The sequence below is a fragment of the Mytilus californianus genome, unplaced genomic scaffold, assembly GCF_021869535.1.
Source record: "Mytilus californianus isolate M0D057914Y unplaced genomic scaffold, xbMytCali1.0.p SCAF_6, whole genome shotgun sequence".
NCBI lineage: Eukaryota > Metazoa > Mollusca > Bivalvia > Mytilida > Mytilidae > Mytilus > Mytilus californianus.
In genome coordinates this window covers 3,920,650-3,946,296 of record NW_026262712.1, presented here as the reverse complement: position 1 = coordinate 3,946,296, position 25,647 = coordinate 3,920,650, and the positions used below count along the sequence as shown (strand labels likewise).

Sequence of the window (25,647 nt, the reverse complement as noted above, 5' to 3'; positions counted from 1 at the left end):
AATAATTAATAAAAATATACCTCTCTATACTATCTTTTGATTGTAAGTAGCTTCTGTTCAAGTTTGGTAAAAATTCAGGATAGTTTATGAATCTAATAAATGTTTTAATAACTTAAACTGCAGCACTGTGTCTAAACTACCCCGGCAAAAAATGTTTGGACTCGATAGTATCTAATATCCGGTACGGTGACGGACAATCAACAGACAGGGAAAAGGTAAAATTTCTGTTTATTTATTTGTTTTTTAATGATATTGAAGAATATACATACACATATAACTATTTTTGATTGTGTGATGTAATATTTTCTACAACCGTTCTAGATTAATGGAGAAATAAGTAAAAAGGCACATCAAAATGGTGAATTGATTAAACCTTGCTACGAATTTGTTTAATTTCTTTTTAAATTGTGCACATTGTACGAAAAGAAAAGTACGGAAAGAAAGATATTAACACAGAGATTTCATGGCTAGTCACTATGAGCACCTCAATATTTGCATTTCTGTGCATGGAACGAAAGAAATGGGTCATGTCAAAATGGAAGGACCCTGTTTCGTCAATGTTGTTTATTACATAAGGACCCGGTTTTGTCTCAGTATAGGACCCGGTTTTGTTTTGTTTTGAAACCACAAATTTATGAAAAGCTACGGATCTGAACATTGCCCATCGGAAGAAATTAAATATGTGAGTCAAAATGATGTTATAAAGATGTTATTGCAATACAAACATGTCGTGTTAAAATATATTTAAAACGGGGACTTTTCGAAATAGGGAGTAGACATTTTTGAATGCTATACGTATACCTTATTGAACTTATCTTCGAACTAAGTTTAAATTGAAATAAATACTTTATAGCATGTACTTACATTAATTCCTTATGATATAAAAAGAAGATGTGGTGTGATTGCCAATGAGACAACTCTTCACAAGAGACCAAATGACACAGAAATCAACAACTATAGGTCACCGTACAGCCTTCAACAAAGAGCAAAGCCCATACCGCATAGTCAGCTATAAAAGGCCCCGAAATGACAAATTTAAAACAATTCAAACGAGGAAACTAACGGTCTAATTTATGTACAATAAAATGAACGAAAACCAAATATGTAACACAGCAACAAACAACAACTACTGAATTACAGGCTCCTGACTTGGGACAGGTACATATATACCGATGTGGCGGGGCTAAACATGTTAGCGGGATCCCAACCCTCCCCTAACCTGGGAAATTGGTGTATCAGTACATCATAAGAACGAACTATAAAAATCAGTTGAAAAAGGCTTAACTCATCAGATGGATACAAATAGAAATACATCTAACAAATGTTTGTTTGTTTTCTATACTATTGTATATTGACGGACAGTGAGAGAAAAAGCTCCGTTTTGAAGGCCGTACTTTGACCTATAATGGCTAACTTTTACAAATTGTGACTTGGATGGAGAGTTGTCTCATTGGCACTCATACCACATCTTCTTATATCTAAAAGAACGTTTTGGATATCTTAAATCAAAAAGTTGCCTTTCGAACGTGTATTTTATGTCCTCTTTGAAATACACAAGTTCTAAACTTCCCTATTAAAATCGAAATAATTCTATCATGCCATACCCTACGCTCATTTTAACATGGGTAGGCATTATATTTGTCAATATTTTATACCTTGCTAATGCTTGGTTTAACAATTTTAACAAATATAATGCCTACCTATGTTAAAATGAGCATTGAGCATGGCATGAAAGAATTATTTCTTTTTATAAATAAAAGTTGGTTTGCAACATTATAACGTCCAATATCTTAGTCTTCGTCGTCGTCTTCGTAGAACAACCTAAGTGGCAATTTAGCCCGTGAAAAATTACAATGAGACAGCTTTTTATCAGAGACCAAATGACGTAAAAGTTAACAAATATAGAACACCGTATGGCATCCAACAGTGAGAAACGCCCATACAGCATAGTAAGCTAAATAAGGCCCCGAAATGAAAACTGAAAAAAAAAACAACTAATGTGAACACTTACAACCTGATTTATTTACAAAATAAATAAATGTGGATAGTGTCCACATGTGGACACAGATGATGCCCCCGCTTGCATATCATATAGTTATAAAGAGACTTAACTGAAGAACGATAAAAGTGACGCTACCCAAATTTGAACTTGATCTGAGTTTTGTGGTAATAAGCATTGTGTGTAAGTCTCATAACATTTGGTTGAGGCTAACTTAAGTAGAGAACAGAAACTAAAAATTCAGCAATTTTTCTATTTGTAAACACCCATAACTCTAGAACAGTTGTGTATAAGTTTTACAACATTTGGTTGAGACAAACTAAAAAATTCAGCAATTTTTATGTTTATAAAGGGACATAACTCTAGAATGGTAAAAGTGTTGCCAACTAATTTCGTACTTAATCTGTATTATGTAGTAATAAGCATTGTGTATAAGTTTCATAACATTTGGTTGAGGCAAACTCAAGTTAGAGAACTGAAACAAAAAATTGTACTTGATCCTTACTGAGTTTTGTGGTAATGAATATTGTGTATAGGTTTCATAATGTTTGGCTGGGGAAAACTTCAGTTTCAGAATGGAAACTAAAAAAATTTGCAATCTTTCTATTTATAAAGGGGCATAACTCAATAATGGTTAAAGTGACACTACCCAAATTCAACTTGATCTGTGTTTTATCAGTGGAAGTCAAAATTAAACATTGCATTGTATAAAGCATTGATTGTAGTTGATCCAACTATAATCATGGTCAAAGGAAGATAACTCCAATTTTAAAAATATATTATATAAACTTGATATTTAGAAGAAAATAAAAATTTTGCAATTTTTCCTTTTATAAAGGGGCATAACTCTAGATCGGTTAGAGTGACACCACCAAAATTCAAACTTGATCTGTGTTTTGTGGTAATAAGCATTGTGTATAAGTTTCATAACATTTGGTTGAGGCAAACTTAAGTTAGAGAACGGAAACTAAAAATTTTGCAATATTTCCTTTTATAAAGGGGCATAACTCTAGATCGGTTAAAGTGGAACCACCAAAATTCAAACTTGATCTGTGTTTTGTGGTAATAAGCATTGTGTATAAGTTTCATAACATTTGGTTGAGGCAAACTCAAGTTAGAGAACGGAAACCAATTTCGGGACGTACGGACGGACGTACGTACGTACGTACATACGTACGTACAGACGGACAAGGGTAAAACTTAATGCCCCCTCCGCTACGGCGGGGGCATAAAAACGAAAAACAAATACATGTATGATATACAGCAACAAAAGACAACCACGGATTTACAGGCTCCTAGATTCGGTACTGGCACATACCGAATGGCGGGGTTGAACGTGTAAGCGCCCCCCTCCATCCCCTCCCCCCCAAAAAACAAGGAAAAAACTGGTATAACAGCACAACATATGAACAAACTATAAAATTCAGTGAGTTCAAAAAGGCGTAACTCATTTGATTACAGAGCTCCTATAGTAAATATGCGATTGCGGCTGTCTCTGTTTTTTCGTCTTTTATTAAATTTTATGATGGTTTACGACATAGTTACATTATATCAGTGGCGGACCCAGGGGGTAGAGGGAGTACGACGACCCCCCCCCCCCCCCCTTTTGGTGGCTAGAAATAATTATTTTATCATGTTTTTTACGATTAATATATGATTTTTTATTTAGCATAAAATCGTTAAAAAAAAGTTCCCCTTGCTACGCTCTGCGATGTAAAATCCGTTTATGAATTTGCCCCTTTCAAAAATCATGGCCTCGGTCCGCCCTTGCATATTGACAATTTTAAACTTGACCAATGTCCTTAAATTGTAGAACACTTGTCAATGTACGATAATCATTATACAATGAAGAGATAAACCTATATATAATAGTTGTACTATATAGGGCAGTTGTTAACAACTTGATACTAGTGCATTAAAGAATTTGTTAATTTAAAAAAAAAGAAGGAAAAAAAAAGAGATAAAACATCGTTTATTTATAAAATTACTAATAAAAATAATCATCATTGCAATTTCCTGATGGCCTAAGACTATTTTACTAATTTATACTTAGTATTATTGTAACAAGGAGGGGTAAACAGATTTTAACGCACTATTATTGTGATCCTTTTCGCTGCATGGAAATTCCTTTTCTTGGGCGATTCTGCATGCATATACATTTGTCTTATTCTCTTGCTTTATAATGAACGTTTAGTTTAAAAATATTTATTTTCAAACGATCATACTGTCTCTCCCTTTAAGTAGAGCGGAACATTAAGATAACCATCTTGTTGTCCCAGAAAATCACATATCAAATGTGCGTCCTTAAATTTTCAAAGCCGTACACTATTTAAGTTTGAACACTTAAATTTACATAGTTGATATAAAAAAATCTAATTGCATTACAAAACCTTCATTTATTTTTAATTTTTCCTTTTTTTTATACAAAACAAAATTGAAATTTGCTTTGTTCTAATATATCAGGAATTCAAGTGTTTACGGATTAAAAAAGGTTATAAGTTATCCTCTGAAAGAAAATGTTTTTCAACGATCCCTCAAACTGCTGTTGAACGCCATATTTTAATTTTCGTCATGCGATTATGCATTATTTTCTATGACAAAACCCGGGTCTGCTTTGTGAAATTTAAGGACAAAACCGGGTCGTACACATTGACAAAACCAGGTGCTTCAATTTTGACATGACCCACTTCTTTCATTCCATGCACAGGCATGCAAATATTGAGGCGATCATAGTGAGAAGTCTTGAAATCTCTGTGTTAATATCTTTCTTTCCGTACCTTTCTTTCCGTACAATGTGCTCAATTTAAATAGAAAATAAACAAATTCGAGGCAGGATTCACTCAATTCACCACTTTGATGTGCCTTTTTACTTATTTCTCCATAAATCTAGAACGGTGGTAGAAAATATTACATCACACTATTGAAAATAGTTATATGTGTATTTATATTCTTCAATATCATTAAAACAACATATAAATAAACAGAGTTTCTACATTTCTCTGTCTGTTGATTGTCCGTCACCGTACCGGACATTAGATACTATTGAGTCCAAACATTTTTCGCCGGGGTAGTTTAGATACAGTGTGCAGACTGTATGTAATGTTAACTGGAAGAAAAACTAAGTCCATTTATAAGTAAAATACGGAAAAAAAGGAACAAAATTTTAACAAAATTTCATTCTAGATACTAGCTTTTAATAATAAACAAGCTTCTGTCCAAGTTTAGTACAAATCCAGGATAGTTTAAGAAAGTTAATAAAATTTGAAAAACTTTAACCACAGAGTGAATGTAATGTTTCCTGGCAGAAAAACTAAGTCCATTTATAAGTAAAATACGGAAAAAATGGAATTTTTTTTTGCAAAATTTACTTTTGAATAATTATCTTATGATCATAAACAAGCTTCTGTCCAAGTTTGGTAGAAATCCAGGATAGTTTAAGAAAGTTATTAAAATTTGAAAAACTTTAACCACAGAGTGAATATTTGTGGCCGCCGCCGACGACAACGGAATGTAGGATCGCTATGTCTCACATTTTCGACAAAAGTCGAAGGCTCGACAAAAACAGCTTGTGTTTATCTTTTAAAACAAAAAAATTATGTATTTCTGTCGAAAGGAAAAATACGTCCACAAATCTGAATTTTGAGAAAATATCTGAAATTTCAACCTCAATTTACTCAAAAAGTAGCACATGATGGTATATTTTTTATTGCATATTTGATTTAATCAGGTAAAAAATAGCCTATATGCAAATTTTCATCAAAATTTCATTATGGGATCAAAACTGTATCGTATGCCCTTAGTCAATAGACCATGAATGAGAGTGGCAGGGCTAACTAATCTCCATGGAAATGAGATGTATCAAATTGAATATTGATACAAGGCATATCAAATATCATTTACTTATCTATTAGTGGTTCTTCATATCTTCTACTCTATTTATTAGCCCCGTAATCTGATCTTTAGTCTATTACCCACAAATCAATAGGAATCTTGTTCTTTTAAAAGTGTAGTTTCAAAAACATTTTGGTCAAGTTAAGACATATGAGCATACATCATTATGTAAGCCTAAGAGCTCTTATGGGGCAATTTGTACACATTATTAAAGTATTCCAAATGGCAATAACTAACTATTATATAGCTAGCATTAGATCACTCACCCTTGGTACTTTGTCCTTGTGAGTGGCAACAAACAAGATCTTTGGAATGCCTGCATATACAACCTTACAATAGGTCAGGATGGAATTGACCCAATATTGCAAGAATACTACAAAATAAAATCAAAATCTGTCATAAAAGAAGTACAAAAAAAATATATATACATTCTGCATTTTTCATAGTTGTGATACTGCACTTTAATTTTTTCATTATCTTTTGTTTTGTTAACCCGTTACTCAAAAAAAAAATGGCTGAATACTTAGTCAACCTCATTCATTTAAACAGTTGACAATAGTCTTCCTTTAAGTTGGATTATCTGTCAAAAAGTGACAACTATTTCAGTGTATATCTATATACTATATTGTTGTATTTTTTCTTCAGTTTATTTCATTAACACATAGATGAAGGAAGGCATATTAAAAATGGGGTAACAATGCTAAAGACCTGCATACAATTAAAACGTATACAAACAAACATTTCAAACCGTACAAATAATGGCCAGTTCCAGTTGCCGTCCTGTTAAAAAATTTTGTGGAACAGCCCTTGGATTTTGTGTTTGTTCTTATCGCTATCTTGCTTTTTTAATTATCATTTATGGCCAATAACACATTTTTTTCGTAGTGCATTTCTTTAAAAAAACTAGAGGCTCTCAAGAGCCTGTGTCGCTCACCTGTATTTACTGATGCTTTGGAAATCATGTAAAATAAGGTTAAAATCATAATTAATAGTATTAGATATTAGATATTATAATCATGATATCTAAGATAATAACAAAAAACTGCAAAATTTTTGTAAAATTACTAACTCAGGGGAAGCAACCCAACAATGGGTTGTCGGATTCGTCTGAAAATTTCAGGGCAGATAAATCTAAATCTGATGAACATTTTTGCCACCTGTCAGATTTGCTCTAAATGCTTTAGTTTCAGAGATATAAACCAAAAACTGAATTTTACCCCTATGTTCTATTTTTAACCAAGTTTGGCCATGATGGTTGGAAGGCGGGGTCATCGGACAAATTTTTTAAACTAGATACCTTAATAATGATTATGGCCAAGTATGGTAAAATATGTCTCAGTAGTTTCAGAGAAGAAGATTTTTGTAAAAGATTACACAAATTTACAAAAATTGTTAAAAATTGACTATTAAGGGCAATAACTCCTAAAGGGGTCGACTGACAATTTTGGTCATGGCAACTTATTTGTAGATCTTACTTTGCTGAACATTATTGCTGTTTACAGTTTATCTCTACCTATAATGATATTCAAGATAATAACCAAAAACTGCAAAATTTCCTTAAAATTACCAATTCAGGGGCAGCAACCCAACAACAGGTTGTCAGATTTGTCTGAAAATTTCAGGGCAGATAGATCTTGACCTGATAATCAGTTTCACCCTATGTCAGATTTACTCTAAATGCTTTGGTTTCAGAGATATAAGCCAAAATCTACATTTTACTCCTATGTTCTATTTTTAGCCATGGCGGCCATCTTGGTTGGTTGGCGGGGTCATCGGTCACATTTTTTAAACTAAATACCCTAATGATGATTGTGGTTAAGTTTTGTTAAATTTGGCAAAATAGTTTCAGAGGAGAAGATTTTTGTAAAAAGCTAACGACGACGGACGACGACGATGACGACAGACGACGGACGCCAAGTGATGAGAAAAGCTCACGTGGCCCTTCGTGCCAGGTGAGCTAAAACATGCAAATTAAACAAGAGTGCACTTTACTGACCATTGATTTTATGTTGATAGTCCTAAATATAAAGCTTTACTACAAGTATCACATAAACTTAACATGATCCAAGAAAATGAGGTCAAGGTCAGATAAACCAAACAACAAACACATGTACACCTAACAATCATTCAATACACCAAATATAATTGACCTATTACTTTAATATAGTTTCTAAGAAACAGACTTAACCGATAAAACTAAACATCGACCAATGAACCATTAAATGAGGTCATGGTCAGATGAACCATGCCAGACAGACATGTGCACCTTACAATGAATCTATGCATTACATATAGTTGACCTATTGCTTATAGTATCTAAGAAACAAACTTAACCATGAAAACTAAACATTGACCAATGAACCATGAAAATGAGGTCAAGGTTAGATGATACCTGCCAGACAGACATATACACCTTACAATCCTCCCATACAACAAATATAGTTGACCTATTGATTATAGTTCAAGAAAAATAGACCAAAACAATACCTTAACACTAAGCAATGAACCATGAAAATGAGGTCAAGGTCAAATAAAACCTGCAAGACTGACATATACATCATAAAATATTTCCATACACCAAATATAGTTGGCTTTTACATATAGTATTAAAAAAAAAGTCAAAAACTCAAAAACTTAACTTTGACCACTGAACCATGAAAATGAGATCAAGGTCAGATGACACCTGCCAGTTGGACATGTACACCTTACAATCATTCCATACACCAAATATAATAGACCTATTGCATACAGTATAAGAAAAACAGACCAAAACACATAAACTTAACTATAACCACTGAACCATGAAAATGAGGTCAAGGTCAGATGACACCTGCCAGTTGGACATGTACACATTACAATCCTTCCATGCACCAAATATACTAGACCTATTGCTTATAGTATCTGAGATATGAACTTGACCATCAAAACTTAACCTTGTTCACTGATCCATGAAATGAGGTCGAGGTCAAGTGAAAACTGTCGGATGAGCATGAAGACCTTGCAAGGTACGCACATACCAAATATATTTATCCTATTACTCATAATAAGAGATACATTAACATTTCAAAAAAATCTGAACCTTTTTTTAAAAGTAGTCACTGAACCATGAAAATGAGGTCAAGGACAATGGACATGTGACAGACGGAAACTTCGTAACATAAGACATCTATATACAAAATATGAAGCATCAAGGTCTTCCATCTTCTAAAATATAAAGCTTTTAAGAAGTTAGTTAACGCCACCAGATCACTATCCCTATGTCGAGTTTTCTGCGACAATAGTCTCAGGCTCAACAAAAATCATTTAATATAATTTCTCCCAGAACAAATTCAAAATCATATTTCAAAAAATTCGTAAGGGTTCTGTGGAACCCAGCTGTGTCTCGCCTACTTTTGCTGTTAGTTGCAGGCTCAACAAAAATGGGGAAAAAAATTATTAAAAATTTTCCTCTAGATACTATCTTTTGATTGTAAGAAGCTTCTATCCAAGTTTGGTAAAAATCCAGGATGGTTTATGAATCTTATAAATGTTTTAAAAACTTTAACTGCAGACTGTATGTAATGTTATCTAGAAGAAAAACTAAGTCCATTTATAAGTAATATACGGAAAAACAGGAAATAAATTTTTACAAAATTTCCTTCTAGATACTAGCTCTTGATCATAAACAAGCTTCTGTCCAAGTTTGGTACAAATCCAGGATAGTTTAAGAAAGTTATTAAAATTTCAAAAAACTTTAACCACAGAGTGAATGTAATGTTAACTGGCAGAAAAACTAAGTCCATTTATAAGTAAAATACGGATAAACAGGATTTTTTTAACAAAATTTACTTCTGGATACTATCTAATGATCATAAAAAATCTTCTGTCCAAGTTTGGTAGAAATCCAGGATAGTTTAAGAAAGTTATTAAAATTTCAAAAAACTTTAACCACAGAGTGAATATTTGTGGACGCCAATGCCGCAGACGACGACAGAATGTAGGATCGCTATGTCTCTCTTTTGCGACAAAAGTCGCAGGCTCAACAAAAATACAGTGTTGTCTGTCAATAAGTGTAACACTCTGTTTATACTTATGATAAAATCAATGTAGTTAGTATTCATCAGCTCCTTTTTTCAGAGAATTCACACATTCAAAATCTAAAGAAATTTACAGGAAAGTGCTTTATCACAATATATCATGATGTAATTCTATTGTTGTCTTGACTGATTTGAAAATTTTCAGTATTTTGTTCATGCTCTAACTTCCTAAATGATTTGGCCTCTCAATTTGATTCGAATTTAACTGATCATGTTAGTGTATACAAAACACTAGTCTAACGTACAAAAATTTAAACCTGGTATCATTGATGAATGTTGACGGCAATATTATTGTCTTACCCCAAATCAATGCTGCAAAATGTGAGACATATTGAGGTTAATATGGTAGTTTGGGACAAGCTTAAAGTGACAACGTAAATCAATTACCTAAACATTTAAGTTTACTTAGTTATTTTGAAAGGACAAATTTCAAAAATTTTAAATTATCACCTGACAATAGCTGTTATAGAAATATGACCTGTTTGCATTATCGGTGTGTAAATAACATGCATATTACCTGCTGGAGTTGGCGTCATGTGCTGCCCTGGAAAACACATCACATCAGGGACCTGTTCATGCAAATCTTTGCTCCCATCAAATACTACAAGAAACAATGCTCGGAACGTCATAAAGGTCTGGTGTGTTGTTAAATAAACATATTGTCCACCAAAATCCCAGAAGATAAGACGTCCAACTTTCATCTTATACTGCCCACTTTTGAGGACTTTTTCCATTTTCCTTCTTATTTCTTCTTTTGTCATTCTGGTTCTCGTTTTCTTTTCCATCTGTTTTACCGTGGAAGGTACATTGGAGGATTTCTGAAGTGGTAGAGATAGTGCTGCTGTAGACTGTTCTGAGGGCAAAGAGGAAAGTGTTGTTTTGGCATAACTAGTTGGGCTTGTATCTGAAGCCTGGTCTAACTTTTCGGTTTGTTCACTTTCTTCCTCTTCCAGAGAGGTCATTAAAACCTTATTGTACACAACATCCAGGGCATTATAAGCTTCTGAAATTATATTTAATACATCAGGCAAACCAAACCCAAAACAGGTTGTCAGAGCCGAGTGAAGTATCTAAGAAAAATCAGAATTAAAGATAAATAAATTGCTTACCCAAGCGCAGTTGGATACGACCGCAGAGGTCCAACCCTGAACAGTTGAGGCAAAAATGGACACAATATTCGCGCTTGAGACAGGTCTGAATAGGATTGTAATTAAATATTTGACACATAATAGGTTTCTGACACAGAATAACTGTGGTCAAAAAACTTAGAATTGGTTATATGATTTGAATTTATATTCAATTTTTAGCTTTTGTGCAATACACTATGCTGTTGCGAACTATACCCCTCCACCAAAAAAAAAAATTAAAAAAATTTTTACCCCCCTTTTTTTTGCTTTTGTGCAATACACTATGCTGTTGCGAATTGACCCCCCCCCCCCCGCAAAAAAAAAAAAAAAAAAAAATTTACCCCCACCCCCCCCCCCCCCCTACCCCTTTTTTGGCATAAAAAAATAATATTTAAAAAAATCTGAAATGAGAAAAAAAAAATGTTCCCCCCCCCCCCCCCCCAATTTCTTTTTTACCCCCCCTTTTCTCCAAAAAAAAAAATTCTTTCCCTGAAGATATGGTCATTATCTCAATTCAAATTTCCAATGGATATTGCAACCATAATTACCCATTTAAATACATCATAAAAGTCTTAAAAATAGAAAATGTCATACATAATCATGTCAAAATAAATATTCCTTAATCAGCATTTTTAATAGTAACTTCTAAAAATAAATTGACAGCTAATCACCTCAAGTCAATAACCTAATAAACTATTAGGACTATAACCCCCAAAATCAATCCCAATCTTCCTTTTGTGGTTATAAACCTTGTGATCAAATTTCATAGATTTCTATTAACTTATACTAAAGTTATTGTCTGGAAACCAAATGTCTTAGGACGACGCTGACGATGTGATACCAATACACGACCGCACATTGTTTTGCGGTTGTATAAAAACATATGTTATCAGGTGTAACACTCAAATGATGCTATTAAAATATTTTACAGAGAGGCATTTTAACTGATTGATTGATGAAATCATTGATTGTGGAAAATAAATGTCAATTCACTGCATGATTTTAACATTAAAAGTAAATATCAAAATATAAAAACCTTAAAATCATTTTTATAACAATAATATTAAGATTTTCATTAACAAATGATATTTAATATTGAATTAATTTGGTGCCTGAAAAGAAGTTACAAAATATATGACTACAATGTGATACTATCTAAATCAGTGCTTTAACATGTCTGCTTATAAAACGCAGCGGTCCACACAACAGCATTTTTTAAAATATGGTTAGATGTTTCTACTTGTGCCTTTTCTCACCTGGATCAATAAGAATCCAACTTTTTGTCTCAATATCAAGGCCACAGCGACCTTCAACGAGAGAAATTCCATCAGTGGGATGTCGCCCTTCTGGTATGACATCACCAGCTAACAGCTTCACAAGAGTCGATTTCCCTACTGAAAATTGGCCCGTCACCATGCATCTCATATCAAAAGATTCATAGCTTCCCTTCCCTAATAAACGATTTAACATGGCAGACTGTTGCCCTTTCTTGATGGAATCTGAAAAAAAAAAATTAAGTTTGAAATTTGGAAATTTCATCATGTATGTGAAAAAGAATGTACGCACACCTCATGAACACACTCAAAGACAATTTGTTGCTCAGCCTATAGTTTTCTATGTTGTGCTTTGTGTACTATTGTTTGTCTGTTGGTCTTTTTCTTTTTTTTTAGCCATGGCATTGTCAGTTTATTTTCGACTTATGAGTTTGAATGTCCCTTCGGTATCTTTCACCTCTCTTTTTCTCCTCCAATTTTTGTTAGATAGAATGATAGAATGACATCACCGTCACTTGACTTGTGAGAGGAAATGATAGAATGATAGTACCGTAACATGACTTGTGAGAGGAAATGATAGAATGATAGTACTGTAACCTGACTAGTGAGAGGAAATGATAGAATGACATTACCATCACATGACTTGTGAGAGGAAATGATGGAATGATAGTACCGTAACATGACTTGTGAGAGGAAATGATAGAATCATAGTACCGTAACATGACTTGCGAGAGGAAATGATAGAATGACATTACCGTCACTTGACTTGTGAGAGGAAATGATAGAATGATAGTACCGTTACATGACTTGTGAGAGGAAATGATAGAATGATAGTACCGTAACATGACTTGTGAGAGGAAATGATAGAATGATAGTACCGTAACCAGACTTGTGAGAGGAAATGATAGAATCATATTACTGTAACATGACTTGTGAGAGGAAATGATAGAATGACATTACCGTCACTTGACTTGTGAGAGGAAATGATAGAATGATAGTACCGTGACATGACTTGTGAGAGGAAATGATAGAATCATAGTACCGTAACATGACTTGTGAGAGGAAATGATAGAATGACATTACCGTCACATGACTTGTGAGAGGAAATGATAGAAATATAGTACCGTAACATGACTTGTGAGAGGAAATGATAGAATGATAGTACCGTAACCTGACTTGTGAGAGGAAATGATAGAATGATAGTACCTTTACCTGACTTGTGAGAGGAAATGATAGTACCGTAACATGACTTGTGAGAGGAAATGATAGAAACATAGTACCGTAACATGACTTGTGAGAGGAAATGATAGAATGACATTACCGTCACTTGACTGGTGAGAGGAAATGTCAGAATGATAGTACCATAACATGACTTGTGAGAGGAAATGATAGAATGATAGTACCGTAACATGACTTGTGAGAGGAAATGATAGAATGACATTACCGTAACATGACTTGTGAGAGGAAATAATAGAATGATAGTACCGTCACATGACTTGTGAGACGAAATGTTAGAATGATAGTACCGTAACCTGACTTGTGAGAGGAAATGATAGAATGATAGTACCGTAACATGACTTGTGAGAGGAAATGATAGAATGATAGTACCGTAACCTGACTTGTGAGAGGAAATGATAGAATGATAGTACCGTAACTTGACTTATGAGAGGAAATGATAGAATGATAGTACCGTAACATGACTTGTGAGAGGAAATGATAGAATGATAGTACCGTAACATGACTTGTGAGAGGAAATGATAGAATGATAGAACCGTAACCTGACTTGTGAGAGGAAATGATAGAACCGTAACATGACTTATGAGAGGAAATGATAGAGTGACATTACCGTCACATGACTTGTGAGAGGAAATGATAGAATGATAGTACCGTAACATGACTTGTGAGAGGAAATGATAGAATGATAGTACCGTAACATGACTTGTGAGAGGAAATGATAGAATGAAAGTACCTCAACCTGACTTGTGGATGGAAATGATAGTACCGTAACATGACTTGTGAGAGGAAATGATAGAATGATAGTACCGTAACCGTGACTTGTGAGAGGAAATAATAGTACTTTACCTGACTTGTGAGAGGAAATGATAGAATGACATTACCGTCACATGACTTGTGAGAGGAACTGATGGAATGATAGTACCGTAACATGACTTGTGAGAGGAAATGATAGAATCACAGTACCGTAACATGACTTGTGAGAGGAAATGATAGAATGACATTACCGTCACTTGACTTGTGAGAGGATATGAAAGAACCGTTACATGACTTGTGAGAGGAAATGATAGAATGATAGTACCGTAACATGACTTGTGAGAGGAAATGATAGAATGATAGTACCATAACATGACTTGTGAGAGGAAATGATAGAATCATAGTACCGTAACATGACTTGTGAGAGGAAATGATAGAATGACATTACAGTCACTTGACTTGTGAGAGGAAATGATAGAATGATAGTACCGTAACATGACTTGTGAGAGGAAATGATAGAACCGTAACATGACTTGTGAGAGGAAATGATAGAACCGTAACATGACTTGTGAGAGGAAATGATAGAACCGTAACATGACTTGTGAGAGGAAATGATAGAATGATAGTACCGTAACATGACTTATGAGAGGAAATGATAGAATGACATTACCGTCACTTGACTTGTGAGCGGAAATGATAGAATGATAGTACTGTAACATGACTTGTGAGAGGAAATGATAGAATGATAGTACCATAACATGATTTGTGAGAGGAAATGATAGAATGACATTACCGTAACATGACTTGTGAGAGGAAATGATAGAATGATAGTACCGTCACATGACTTGTGAGAGGAAATGTTAGAATGATAGTACCGTAACATGACTTGTGAGAGGAATTGATAGAATGATAGTACCGTAACATGACTTGTGAGAGGAAATGATAGAATGATAGTACCGTAACATGACTTGTGAGAGGAAATGATAGAACCGTAACATGACTTGTGAGAGGAAATGATAGAATGACATTACTGTAACATGACTTGTGAGAGGAAATGATAGAATGATAGTACCGTAACATGACTTGTGAGAGGAAATGATAGAATGATAGTACCATAACATGATTTGTGAGAGGAAATGATAGAATGACATTACCGTAACATGACTTGTGAGAGGAAATGATAGAATGATAGTACCGTCACATGACTTGTGAGAGGAAATGTTAGAATGATAGTACCGTAACATGACTTGTGAGAGGAATTGATAGAATGATAGTACCGTAAAATGACTTGTGAGAGGAAATGATAGAATGATAGTACCGTAACCTGACTTGTGAGAGGAAATGATAGAACCGTAACATGACTTGTGAGAGGAAATGATAGAATGATATTACTGTAACATGACTTGTGAGAGGAAATGATAGAATGATAGTACCGTAACATGACTTGTGAGAGGAAATGATAGAATGATAGTACCTTAACCTGACTTGTGAGAGGAAATGATAGTACCGTAACATGACTTGTGAGAGGAAATGATATAATGATAGTACTGTAACCGTGACTTGTGAGAGGAAATAATAGTACTTTACCTGACTTGTGAGAGGAAATGATAGAATGACATTACCGTCACATGACTTGTGAGAGGAACTGATCGAATGATAGTACCGTAACATGACTTGTGAGAGGAAATGATAGAATCATAGTACCGTAACATGACTTGTGAGAGGAAATGATAGAATGACATTACCGTCACTTGGCTTGTGAGAGGAAATGATAGAACCGTAACATGACTTGTGAGAGGAAATGATAGAATGATAGTACCGTAACATGACTTGTGAGAGGAAATGATAGAATGATAGTACCATAACATGACTTGTGAGAGGAAATGATAGAATCATAGTACCGTAACATGACTTGTGAGAGGAAATGATAGAATGACATTACCATCACATGACTTGTGAGAGGAAATGATGGAATGATAGTACCGTAACATGACTTGTGAGAGGAAATGATAGAATCATATTACTGTAACATGATTTGTGAGAGGAAATGATAGAATCATAGTACCGTAACATGACTTGTGAGAGGAAATGATAGAATGACATTACCGTCACTTGACTTGTGAGAGGAAATGATAGAATGATAGTACCGTGACATGACTTGTGAGAGGAAATGATAGAATCATAGTACCGTAACATGACTTGTGAGAGGAAATGATAGAATGACATTACCGTCACATGACTTGTGAGAGGAAATGATAGAAATATAGTACCGTAACATGACTTGTGAGAGGAAATGATAGAATGATAGTACCGTAACCTGACTTGTGAGAGGAAATGATAGAATGATAGTACCTTTACCTGACTTGTGAGAGGAAATGATAGTACCGTAACATGACTTGTGAGAGGAAATGATAGAAACATAGTACCGTAACATGACTTGTGAGAGGAAATGATAGAATGACATTACCGTCACTTGACTGGTGAGAGGAAATGTCAGAATGATAGTACCATAACATGACTTGTGAGAGGAAATGATAGAATGATAGTACCGTAACATGACTTGTGAGAGGAAATGATAGAATGACATTACCGTAACATGACTTGTGAGAGGAAATAATAGAATGATAGTACCGTCACATGACTTGTGAGACGAAATGTTAGAATGATAGTACCGTAACCTGACTTGTGAGAGGAAATGATAGAATGATAGTACCGTAACATGACTTGTGAGAGGAAATGATAGAATGATAGTACCGTAACCTGACTTGTGAGAGGAAATGATAGAATGATAGTACCGTAACATGACTTATGAGAGGAAATGATAGAATGATAGTACCGTAACATGACTTGTGAGAGGAAATGATAGAATGATAGTACCGTAACATGACTTGTGAGAGGAAATGATAGAATGATAGAACCGTAACCTGACTTATGAGAGGAAATGATAGAACCGTAACATGACTTGTGAGAGGAAATGATAGAGTGACATTACCGTCACATGACTTGTGAGAGGAAATGATAGAATGATAGTACCGTAACATGACTTGTGAGAGGAAATGATAGAATGATAGTACCGTAACATGACTTGTGAGAGGAAATGATAGAATGAAAGTACCTCAACCTGACTTGTGGATGGAAATGATAGTACCGTAACATGACTTGTGAGAGGAAATGATAGAATGATAGTACCGTAACCGTGACTTGTGAGAGGAAATAATAGTACTTTACCTGACTTGTGAGAGGAAATGATAGAATGACATTACCGTCACATGACTTGTGAGAGGAACTGATGGAATGATAGTACCGTAACATGACTTGTGAGAGGAAATGATAGAATCACAGTACCGTAACATGACTTGTGAGAGGAAATGATAGAATGACATTACCGTCACTTGACTTGTGAGAGGATATGAAAGAACCGTTACATGACTTGTGAGAGGAAATGATAGAATGATAGTACCGTAACATGACTTGTGAGAGGAAATGATAGAATGATAGTACCATAACATGACTTGTGAGAGGAAATGATAGAATCATAGTACCGTAACATGACTTGTGAGAGGAAATGATAGAATGACATTACAGTCACTTGACTTGTGAGAGGAAATGATAGAATGATAGTACCGTAACATGACTTGTGAGAGGAAATGATAGAACCGTAACATGACTTGTGAGAGGAAATGATAGAACCGTAACATGACTTGTGAGAGGAAATGATAGAATGATAGTACCGTAACATGACTTATGAGAGGAAATGATAGAATGACATTACCGTCACTTGACTTGTGAGCGGAAATGATAGAATGATAGTACCGTAACATGACTTGTGAGAGGAAATGATAGAATGATAGTACCATAACATGATTTGTGAGAGGAAATGATAGAATGACATTACCGTAACATGACTTGTGAGAGGAAATGATAGAATGATAGTACCGTCACATGACTTGTGAGAGGAAATGTTAGAATGATAGTACCGTAACATGACTTGTGAGAGGAATTGATAGAATGATCGTACCGTAACATGACTTGTGAGAGGAAATGATAGAATGATAGTACCGTAACATGACTTGTGAGAGGAAATGATAGAACCGTAACATGACTTGTGAGAGGAAATGATAGAATGACATTACCGTAACATGACTTGTGAGAGGAAATGATAGAATGATAGTACCGTAACATGACTTGTGAGAGGAAATGATAGAATGATAGTACCATAACATGATTTGTGAGAGGAAATGATAGAATGACATTACCGTAACATGACTTGTGAGAGGAAATGATAGAATGATAGTACCGTCACATGACTTGTGAGAGGAATTGATAGAATGATAGTACCGTAAAATGACTTGTGAGAGGAAATGATAGAATGATAGTACCGTAACCTGACTTGTGAGAGGAAATGATAGAACCGTAACATGACTTGTGAGAGGAAATGATAGAATGATATTACTGTAACATGACTTGTGAGAGGAAATGATAGAATGATAGTACCGTAACATGACTTGTGAGAGGAAATGATAGAATGATAGTACCTTAACCTGACTTGTGAGAGGAAATGATAGTACCGTAACATGACTTGTGAGAGGAAATGATAGAATGATAGTACTGTAACCGTGACTTGTGAGAGGAAATAATAGTACTTTACCTGACTTGTGAGAGGAAATGATAGAATGACATTACCGTCACATGACTTGTGAGAGGAACTGATCGAATGATAGTACCGTAACATGACTTGTGAGAGGAAATGATAGAATCATAGTACCGTAACATGACTTGTGAGAGGAAATGATAGAATGACATTACCGTCACTTGGCTTGTGAGAGGAAATGATAGAACCGTAACATGACTTGTGAGAGGAAATGATAGAATGATAGTACCGTAACATGACTTGTGAGAGGAAATGATAGAATGATAGTACCATAACATGACTTGTGAGAGGAAATGATAGAATCATAGTACCGTAACATGACTTGTGAGAGGAAATGATAGAATGACATTACCGTCACTTGACTTGTGAGAGGAAATGATAGAATGATAGTACCGTAACATGACTTGTGAGAGGAAATGATAGAATGAGAGTACCGTAACATGACTTGTGAGAGGAAATGATAGAACCGTAACATGACTTGTGAGAGGAAATGATAGAATCATAGTACCGTAACATGACTTATGAGAGGAAATGATAGAATGACATTACCGTCACTTGACTTGTGAGCGGAAATGATAGAATGATAGTACCGTAACATGACTTGTGAGAGGAAATGATAGAATGATAGTACCATAACATGATTTGTGAGAGGAAATGATAGAATGACATTACCGTAACATGACTTGTGAGAGGAAATGATAGAATGATAGTACCGTCACATGACTTGTGAGAGGAAATGTTAGAATGATAGTACCGTAACATGACTTGTGAGAGGAATTGATAGAATGATAGTAACGTAACCTGACTTGTGAGAGGAAATGATAGAATGATAGTACCGTAACCTGACTTGTGAGAGGAAATGATAGAACCGTAACATGACTTGTGAGAGGAAATGATAGAATGATTGTACCGTAACCTGACTTGTGAGAGGAAATGATAGAACCGTAACATGACTTGTGAGAGGAAATGATAGAATGACATTACCGTCACATGACTTGTGAGAGGAAATGATAGAATGATAGTACCGTAACATGACTTGTGAGAGGAAATGATAGAATGATAGTACCGTAACCTGACTTGTGAGAGGAAATGATAGAACCGTAACATGACTTGTGAGAGGAAATGATAGAATGACATAACCGTCACATGACTTGTGAGAGGAAAAGATAGAATGATAGTACCGTAACATGACTTGTGAGAGGAAATGATAGAATCATAGTACTGTAACATGACTTGTGAGAGGAAATGATATAATGACCTTACCGTAACCTGACTTGTGAGAGGAAATGATAAAATCATAGTACCGTAACATGACTTGCGAGAGGAAATGATAGAACCGTAACATGACTTGTGAGAGGAAATGATAGAATGACATTACCGTCACATGACTTGTGAGAGGAAATGATAGAATCATAGTAACGTAACATGACTTGTGAGAGGAAATGATAGAATGACATTACCGTCACTTGACTTGTGAGAGGAAATGATAGAATGATAGTACCGTAACATGACTTGTGAGAGGAAATGATAGAATGATAGTACCGTCACATGACTTGTGAGAGGAAATGATAGAACCATAACATGACTGGTGAGAGGAAATGATAGAATGACATTACCATCACATGACTTGTGAGAGGAAATGATTGAATGATAGTACGGTAACATGACTTGTGAGAGGAAATGATAGAATGACATTACAGTCACATGACTTGTGAGAGGAAATGATTAACCGTAACATGACTTGTGAGAGAAAATGATAGAATGATAGTACCGTAACATGACTTGTGAGAGGAAATGATAGAATGATAGTACCGTAACATGACTTGTGAGAGGAAATGATAGAATGATAGTACTGTTACCTGAATTGTGAGAGGAAATGATAGAACTGTAACATGACTTGTGAGAGGAAATGATAGAATTACATTACCGTAACATGACTTGTGAGAGGAAATGATAGAATAATAGTACCGTAACATGACTTGTGAGAGGAAATGATAGAATGACATTACCGTCACATGACTTGTGAGCTGAAATGATAGAATGATAGTATCGTAACATGACTTGTGAGAGGAAATGATAGAATGATAGTACCGTAACCTGACTTGTGAGAGGAAATGATAGAACCGTAACATGACTTGTGAGAGGAAATGATAGAATGACATTACCGTCACATGACTTGTGAGAGGAAATGATAGAATGATAGTACTGTAACATGACTTGTGAGTGGAAATGATAGAACGGTAACATGACCTGTGAGAGGAAATGATAGAATGACATTACCGTCACATGACTTGTGAGAGGAAATGATAGAATGATAGTACCGTAACATGACTTGTGAGAGGAAATGATAGAATGATAGTACCGTAACTTGACTTGTGAGAGGAAATGATAGAACCGTAACATGACTTGTGAGAGGAAATGATAGAATGATAGTACCGTAACCAGACTTGTGAGAGGAAATGATAGAATCATAGTACTGTAACATGACTTGTGAGAGGAAATGATAGAATGACATTACCGTCACTTGACTTGTGAGAGGAAATGATAGAATGACATTACCGTAACATGACTTGTGAGAGGAAATGATAGAATGATAGTACCGTCACATGACTTGTGAGAGAAAATGATAGAATGATAGTACCGCAAAATGCCTTGTGAGAGGAAATGATAGAATGATAGTACCGTAACATGACTTGTGAGATGAACAAGTGAGAATTAACAATCCAAATGGTACGGCAAAAAGTTCTTTAATTATTGAAGAAAGAAGTTTGATAGACCCATATCGATAATTTTTTCCAGATGTACTATCATTCTATCATTTTAAAGTAGTTTTTTTTATTTTTTTCACTGAAAACTTTCTAAACAGCCTCAAAATTGTAATGTATTTCCAAGCTATAGATCAGATCACTCTATGATTTTGCTCGATTTAGAATTTACCCTTTCATTAGGGGAAAAAGTAAAATCACAAAAAATACTGAACTCTGAGGAAAATTCAACTAGAGGCTCTAAAGAGCCTGTGTCGCTCACCTTGGTCTATGTGAATATTAAACAAAGGACGCAGATGGATTCATGACAAAATTGTGTTTTGGTGATGGTGATGTGTTTGTACATCTTAATTTACTGAACATTTTTCCTGCTTACAATTATCTCTATCTATAATTAACTTGGCCCAGTAGTTTCAGAGGAGAAGATTTTTGTAAAAGATTACTAAGATTTACGAAAAAATGGTTAAAAATTGACTATAAAGGGCAATAACTCCTAAAGGGGTCAACTGACAATTTCGGTCATGTTGACTTATTTGTAGATCTTACTTTGCCGACATTTATTGTTTTTTACAGTTTATCTCTATCTATAATAATATTCACGATAATAACCAAAAACAGCAAAATCACCTTAAAATTACCAATTCAGGGGCAGCAACCCAACAACGGGTTGTCCGATTCATCTGAAAATTTCAGGGCAGATAGATCTTGACCTGATAAACAATTTTACTTCATGTCAGATTTGCTTTAAATGCTTTGGTTTTTGAGTTAAAAGCCAAAAACTGAATTTTACCCCTATGTTCTATTTTTAGCCGTGGCGGCCATCTTGGTTGGTTGACCAGGTCACGCCACACATTTTCAAAACTAGATAACCAAATGATGATTGTGGCCAAGTTTGGTTTAATTTGGCCCAGTTGTTTCAGAGGAGAAGATTTTTGTAAAAGATTACTAAGATTTACGAAAAATGGTTAAAAATTGACTATAAAGGGCAATTACTCCTAAAGGGGTCAACTGACCATTTCGGTTATATTGACTTATTTGTAAATCTTACTTTGCTGAACATTATTGCTGTTTACAGTTTATCTCTATCTATAATAATATTCAAGATAACCAAAAACAGCAAAATTTCCTTAAAATTACCAATTCAGGGGCAGCAACCTAATAACGGGTTGTCCGATTCATCTGAAAATTTCAGGGCAGATAGATCTTGACCTGATAAACAATTTTACTTCATGTCAGATTTGCTTTAAATGCTTTGGTTTTTGAGTTAAAAGCCAAAAACTGAATTTTACCCCTATGTTCTATTTTTAGCCGTGGCGGCCATCTTGGTTGGTTGACCAGGTCACGCCACACATTTTTGAAACTAGATAACCAAATGATGATTGTGGCCAAGTTTGGTTTAATTTGGCCACGGAGTTTCAGAGGAGAAGATTTTTGTAAAAGATTACTAAGATTTACGAAAAATTGTTAAAAATTGACTATAAAGGGCAATAACTCCTAAAGGGGTCAACTGACCATTTCAGTCATGTTCACTTATTTGTTAATCTTACTTTGCTGAACATTATTGCTGTTTACAGTTTATCTCTATCTATAATAATATTCAAGATAATAACCAAAAACAGCAAAATTTCCTTAAAATTACCAATTCAGGGGCAGCAACCCAAAAACAGGTTGTTCGATTCATCTGAAAATTTCAGGGCAGATAGATCTTGACCTGATAAACAATTTTACTTCATGTCAGATTTGCTCTAAATGCTTTGGTTTTTGAGTTATAAGCCAAAAACTGCATTTTACCCCTATGTTTTATTTTTAGCTGTGGCGGCCATCTTGGTTGGTTGGCCGGGTCACGCCACACATTTTTTAAACTAGATACCCCAATGATGATTGTGGCCAAGTTTGGTTTAATTTAGCCCAGTTGTTTCAGAGGAGAAGATTTTTGTAAAAGATTACTAAGATTTACAAAAAATGGTTAAAAATTGACTATAAAGGGCAATTACTCCTAAAGGGGTCAACTGACCATTTCGGTTATATTGACTTATTTGTAAATCTTACTTTGCTGAACATTATTGCTGTTTACAGTTTATCTCTATCTATAATAATATTCAAGATAATAACCAAAAACAGCAAAATTTCCTTAAAATTACCAATTCAGGGGCAGCAACCCAATAACGGGTTGTCTGATTCATCTGAAAATTTCAGGGCAGATAGATCTTGACCTGATGAACAATTTTACCCCATGTCAGATTTGCTCTTAATGCTTTGGTTTTTGAGTTATAAGCTAAAAACTGCATTTTACCCCTATGTTCTATTTTTAGCCGTGGCGGCCATCTTGGTTGGTTGACCGGGTCACGCCACACATTTTTAAAACTAGATACCCCAATGATGATTGTGGCCAAGTTTGGTTAAATTTGGCCCAGTAGTTTCAGAGGAGAAGATTTTTGTAAAAGTTTACGGACGACGGACGACGGACGACGGACGCAGGACGACGGACGACGGACGCAAAGTGATGAGAAAAGCTCACTTGACCTTTCAGGTCAGGTGAGCTAAAAAGGAGAGTCCCTAATCAAATGGCAAAATCAAAAGCTCAAACACATCAAACGAATGGATAACAACTGTCATATTCCTGACTTGATTTATGAAAGTTTAACAAATCTTTATTATATGATATAGAATATATAAATACTACTAAACGAAAAATACAGAAAGTGAAAAAACAATAGTGTGCTTTAGTTTATAATTTGCAAAATATCGACAAAATAGATAACGAAAACATTCATTTTAGAATTAACTGCCAGCTTTTGCTTGAGACTCTTCTGCTGGAAATTAGGGGAAAAACAATTTCATATTAAAGTTAAACAAGAGTGCACATGCTGAAATGTCTCGCCTTCTTTACTAACCATTGATATTATGTTGATAATCCTAAATATAAAGCTTTACTACAACTATCACATAAACTTAACTTGATCCAAGAAAACGAGGTCAAGGTCATATAAACCAGACGAGAAATACATGTACACCTTACAATCATTCAATACACTAAATATAGTTGACCTATTGCTTATAGTTTCTAAGAAACAGACTTAACCAAGAAAACTAAACATTGACCAATGAACCATGAAAATGAGGTCAAGGTCGGATGAACCATGTCAGGCAGACATGTACAGCTTACAATCCTTCCATACAACAAATATAGTTGACCTATTGGTTATAGTTTAAGAAAAACAGACCAAATCATAATAAACTGCTTCGCTGAGCGCAGCAGCTAGGATACGACCACAGAGGTCCAACCCTGAACAGTTGGGGCAAAAATGGACAGAATATTCAAGCTTGATACAGGTCTGAATTTGGATTGTAATTAAATATTTAACACATTATAGGTTTCTAACACAGAATAAATGTGGTCAAAGAACTTGAAATTGGTTATATGATTTGGATTTAGATTCAATTGAAGATTTTGTGTAATACACTGCTGTTGCGCAATACTTAATAAATCTGTTTTCAGACTATATACAAAGAATTAGCAAAATAAATTGTGACCCCCAATTTTTCTTTGGAAAATTGACAATTTCTTAAATCTTGAAGAAAACAAATTAACCCCCTCCCCAAAAAATGTTTTCCCAAAAAAATATTTGAAGAAATTTTCTTTTTAATTTCTTAAATCTTGTGGAAAAAAAATTTGCCCCTTCCAAAATTTTTTTTTCTACCCCCCCCCCTCCAGTCTGCTTGTTTTAGACCTTTTTTTACCCCTAATTCCTGAACGGTTTGGGCAATTACCCCCCAAAACAATCCCAACCTTCCTTTTGTAGTATAGAACCTTTTGGTTAAATTTCATAGAGATCCATACACTTAAACTAAAGTTATTGTGCGAAAACCAAATG

The 25,647-nt window shown here is 34.8% G+C and overlaps 2 protein-coding genes across 5 annotated transcripts in view; both read right to left on the bottom strand.

Annotated features, from left to right (window-relative positions):
* LOC127706048 (uncharacterized) overlaps positions 1 to 25,647 on the bottom strand; it is a 502,975-nt gene that overhangs the window by 365,639 nt on the left and 111,689 nt on the right. The gene's annotated exons all lie outside the window — the stretch shown is intronic.
* Positions 1 to 25,647, bottom strand: part of LOC127706049 (uncharacterized) — a 343,243-nt gene that overhangs the window by 263,755 nt on the left and 53,841 nt on the right. Inside the window, exons 5-7 of the mRNA XM_052210457.1 lie at positions 12,350 to 12,592; positions 10,484 to 10,969; positions 6,157 to 6,263 (exon numbers count right to left, since the gene is read on the bottom strand). Of these exons, the coding sequence (XP_052066417.1) occupies positions 6,157 to 6,263; positions 10,484 to 10,969; positions 12,350 to 12,592 (836 nt within the window). The remainder of the gene's footprint in view (positions 1 to 6,156; positions 6,264 to 10,483; positions 10,970 to 12,349; positions 12,593 to 25,647) is intronic.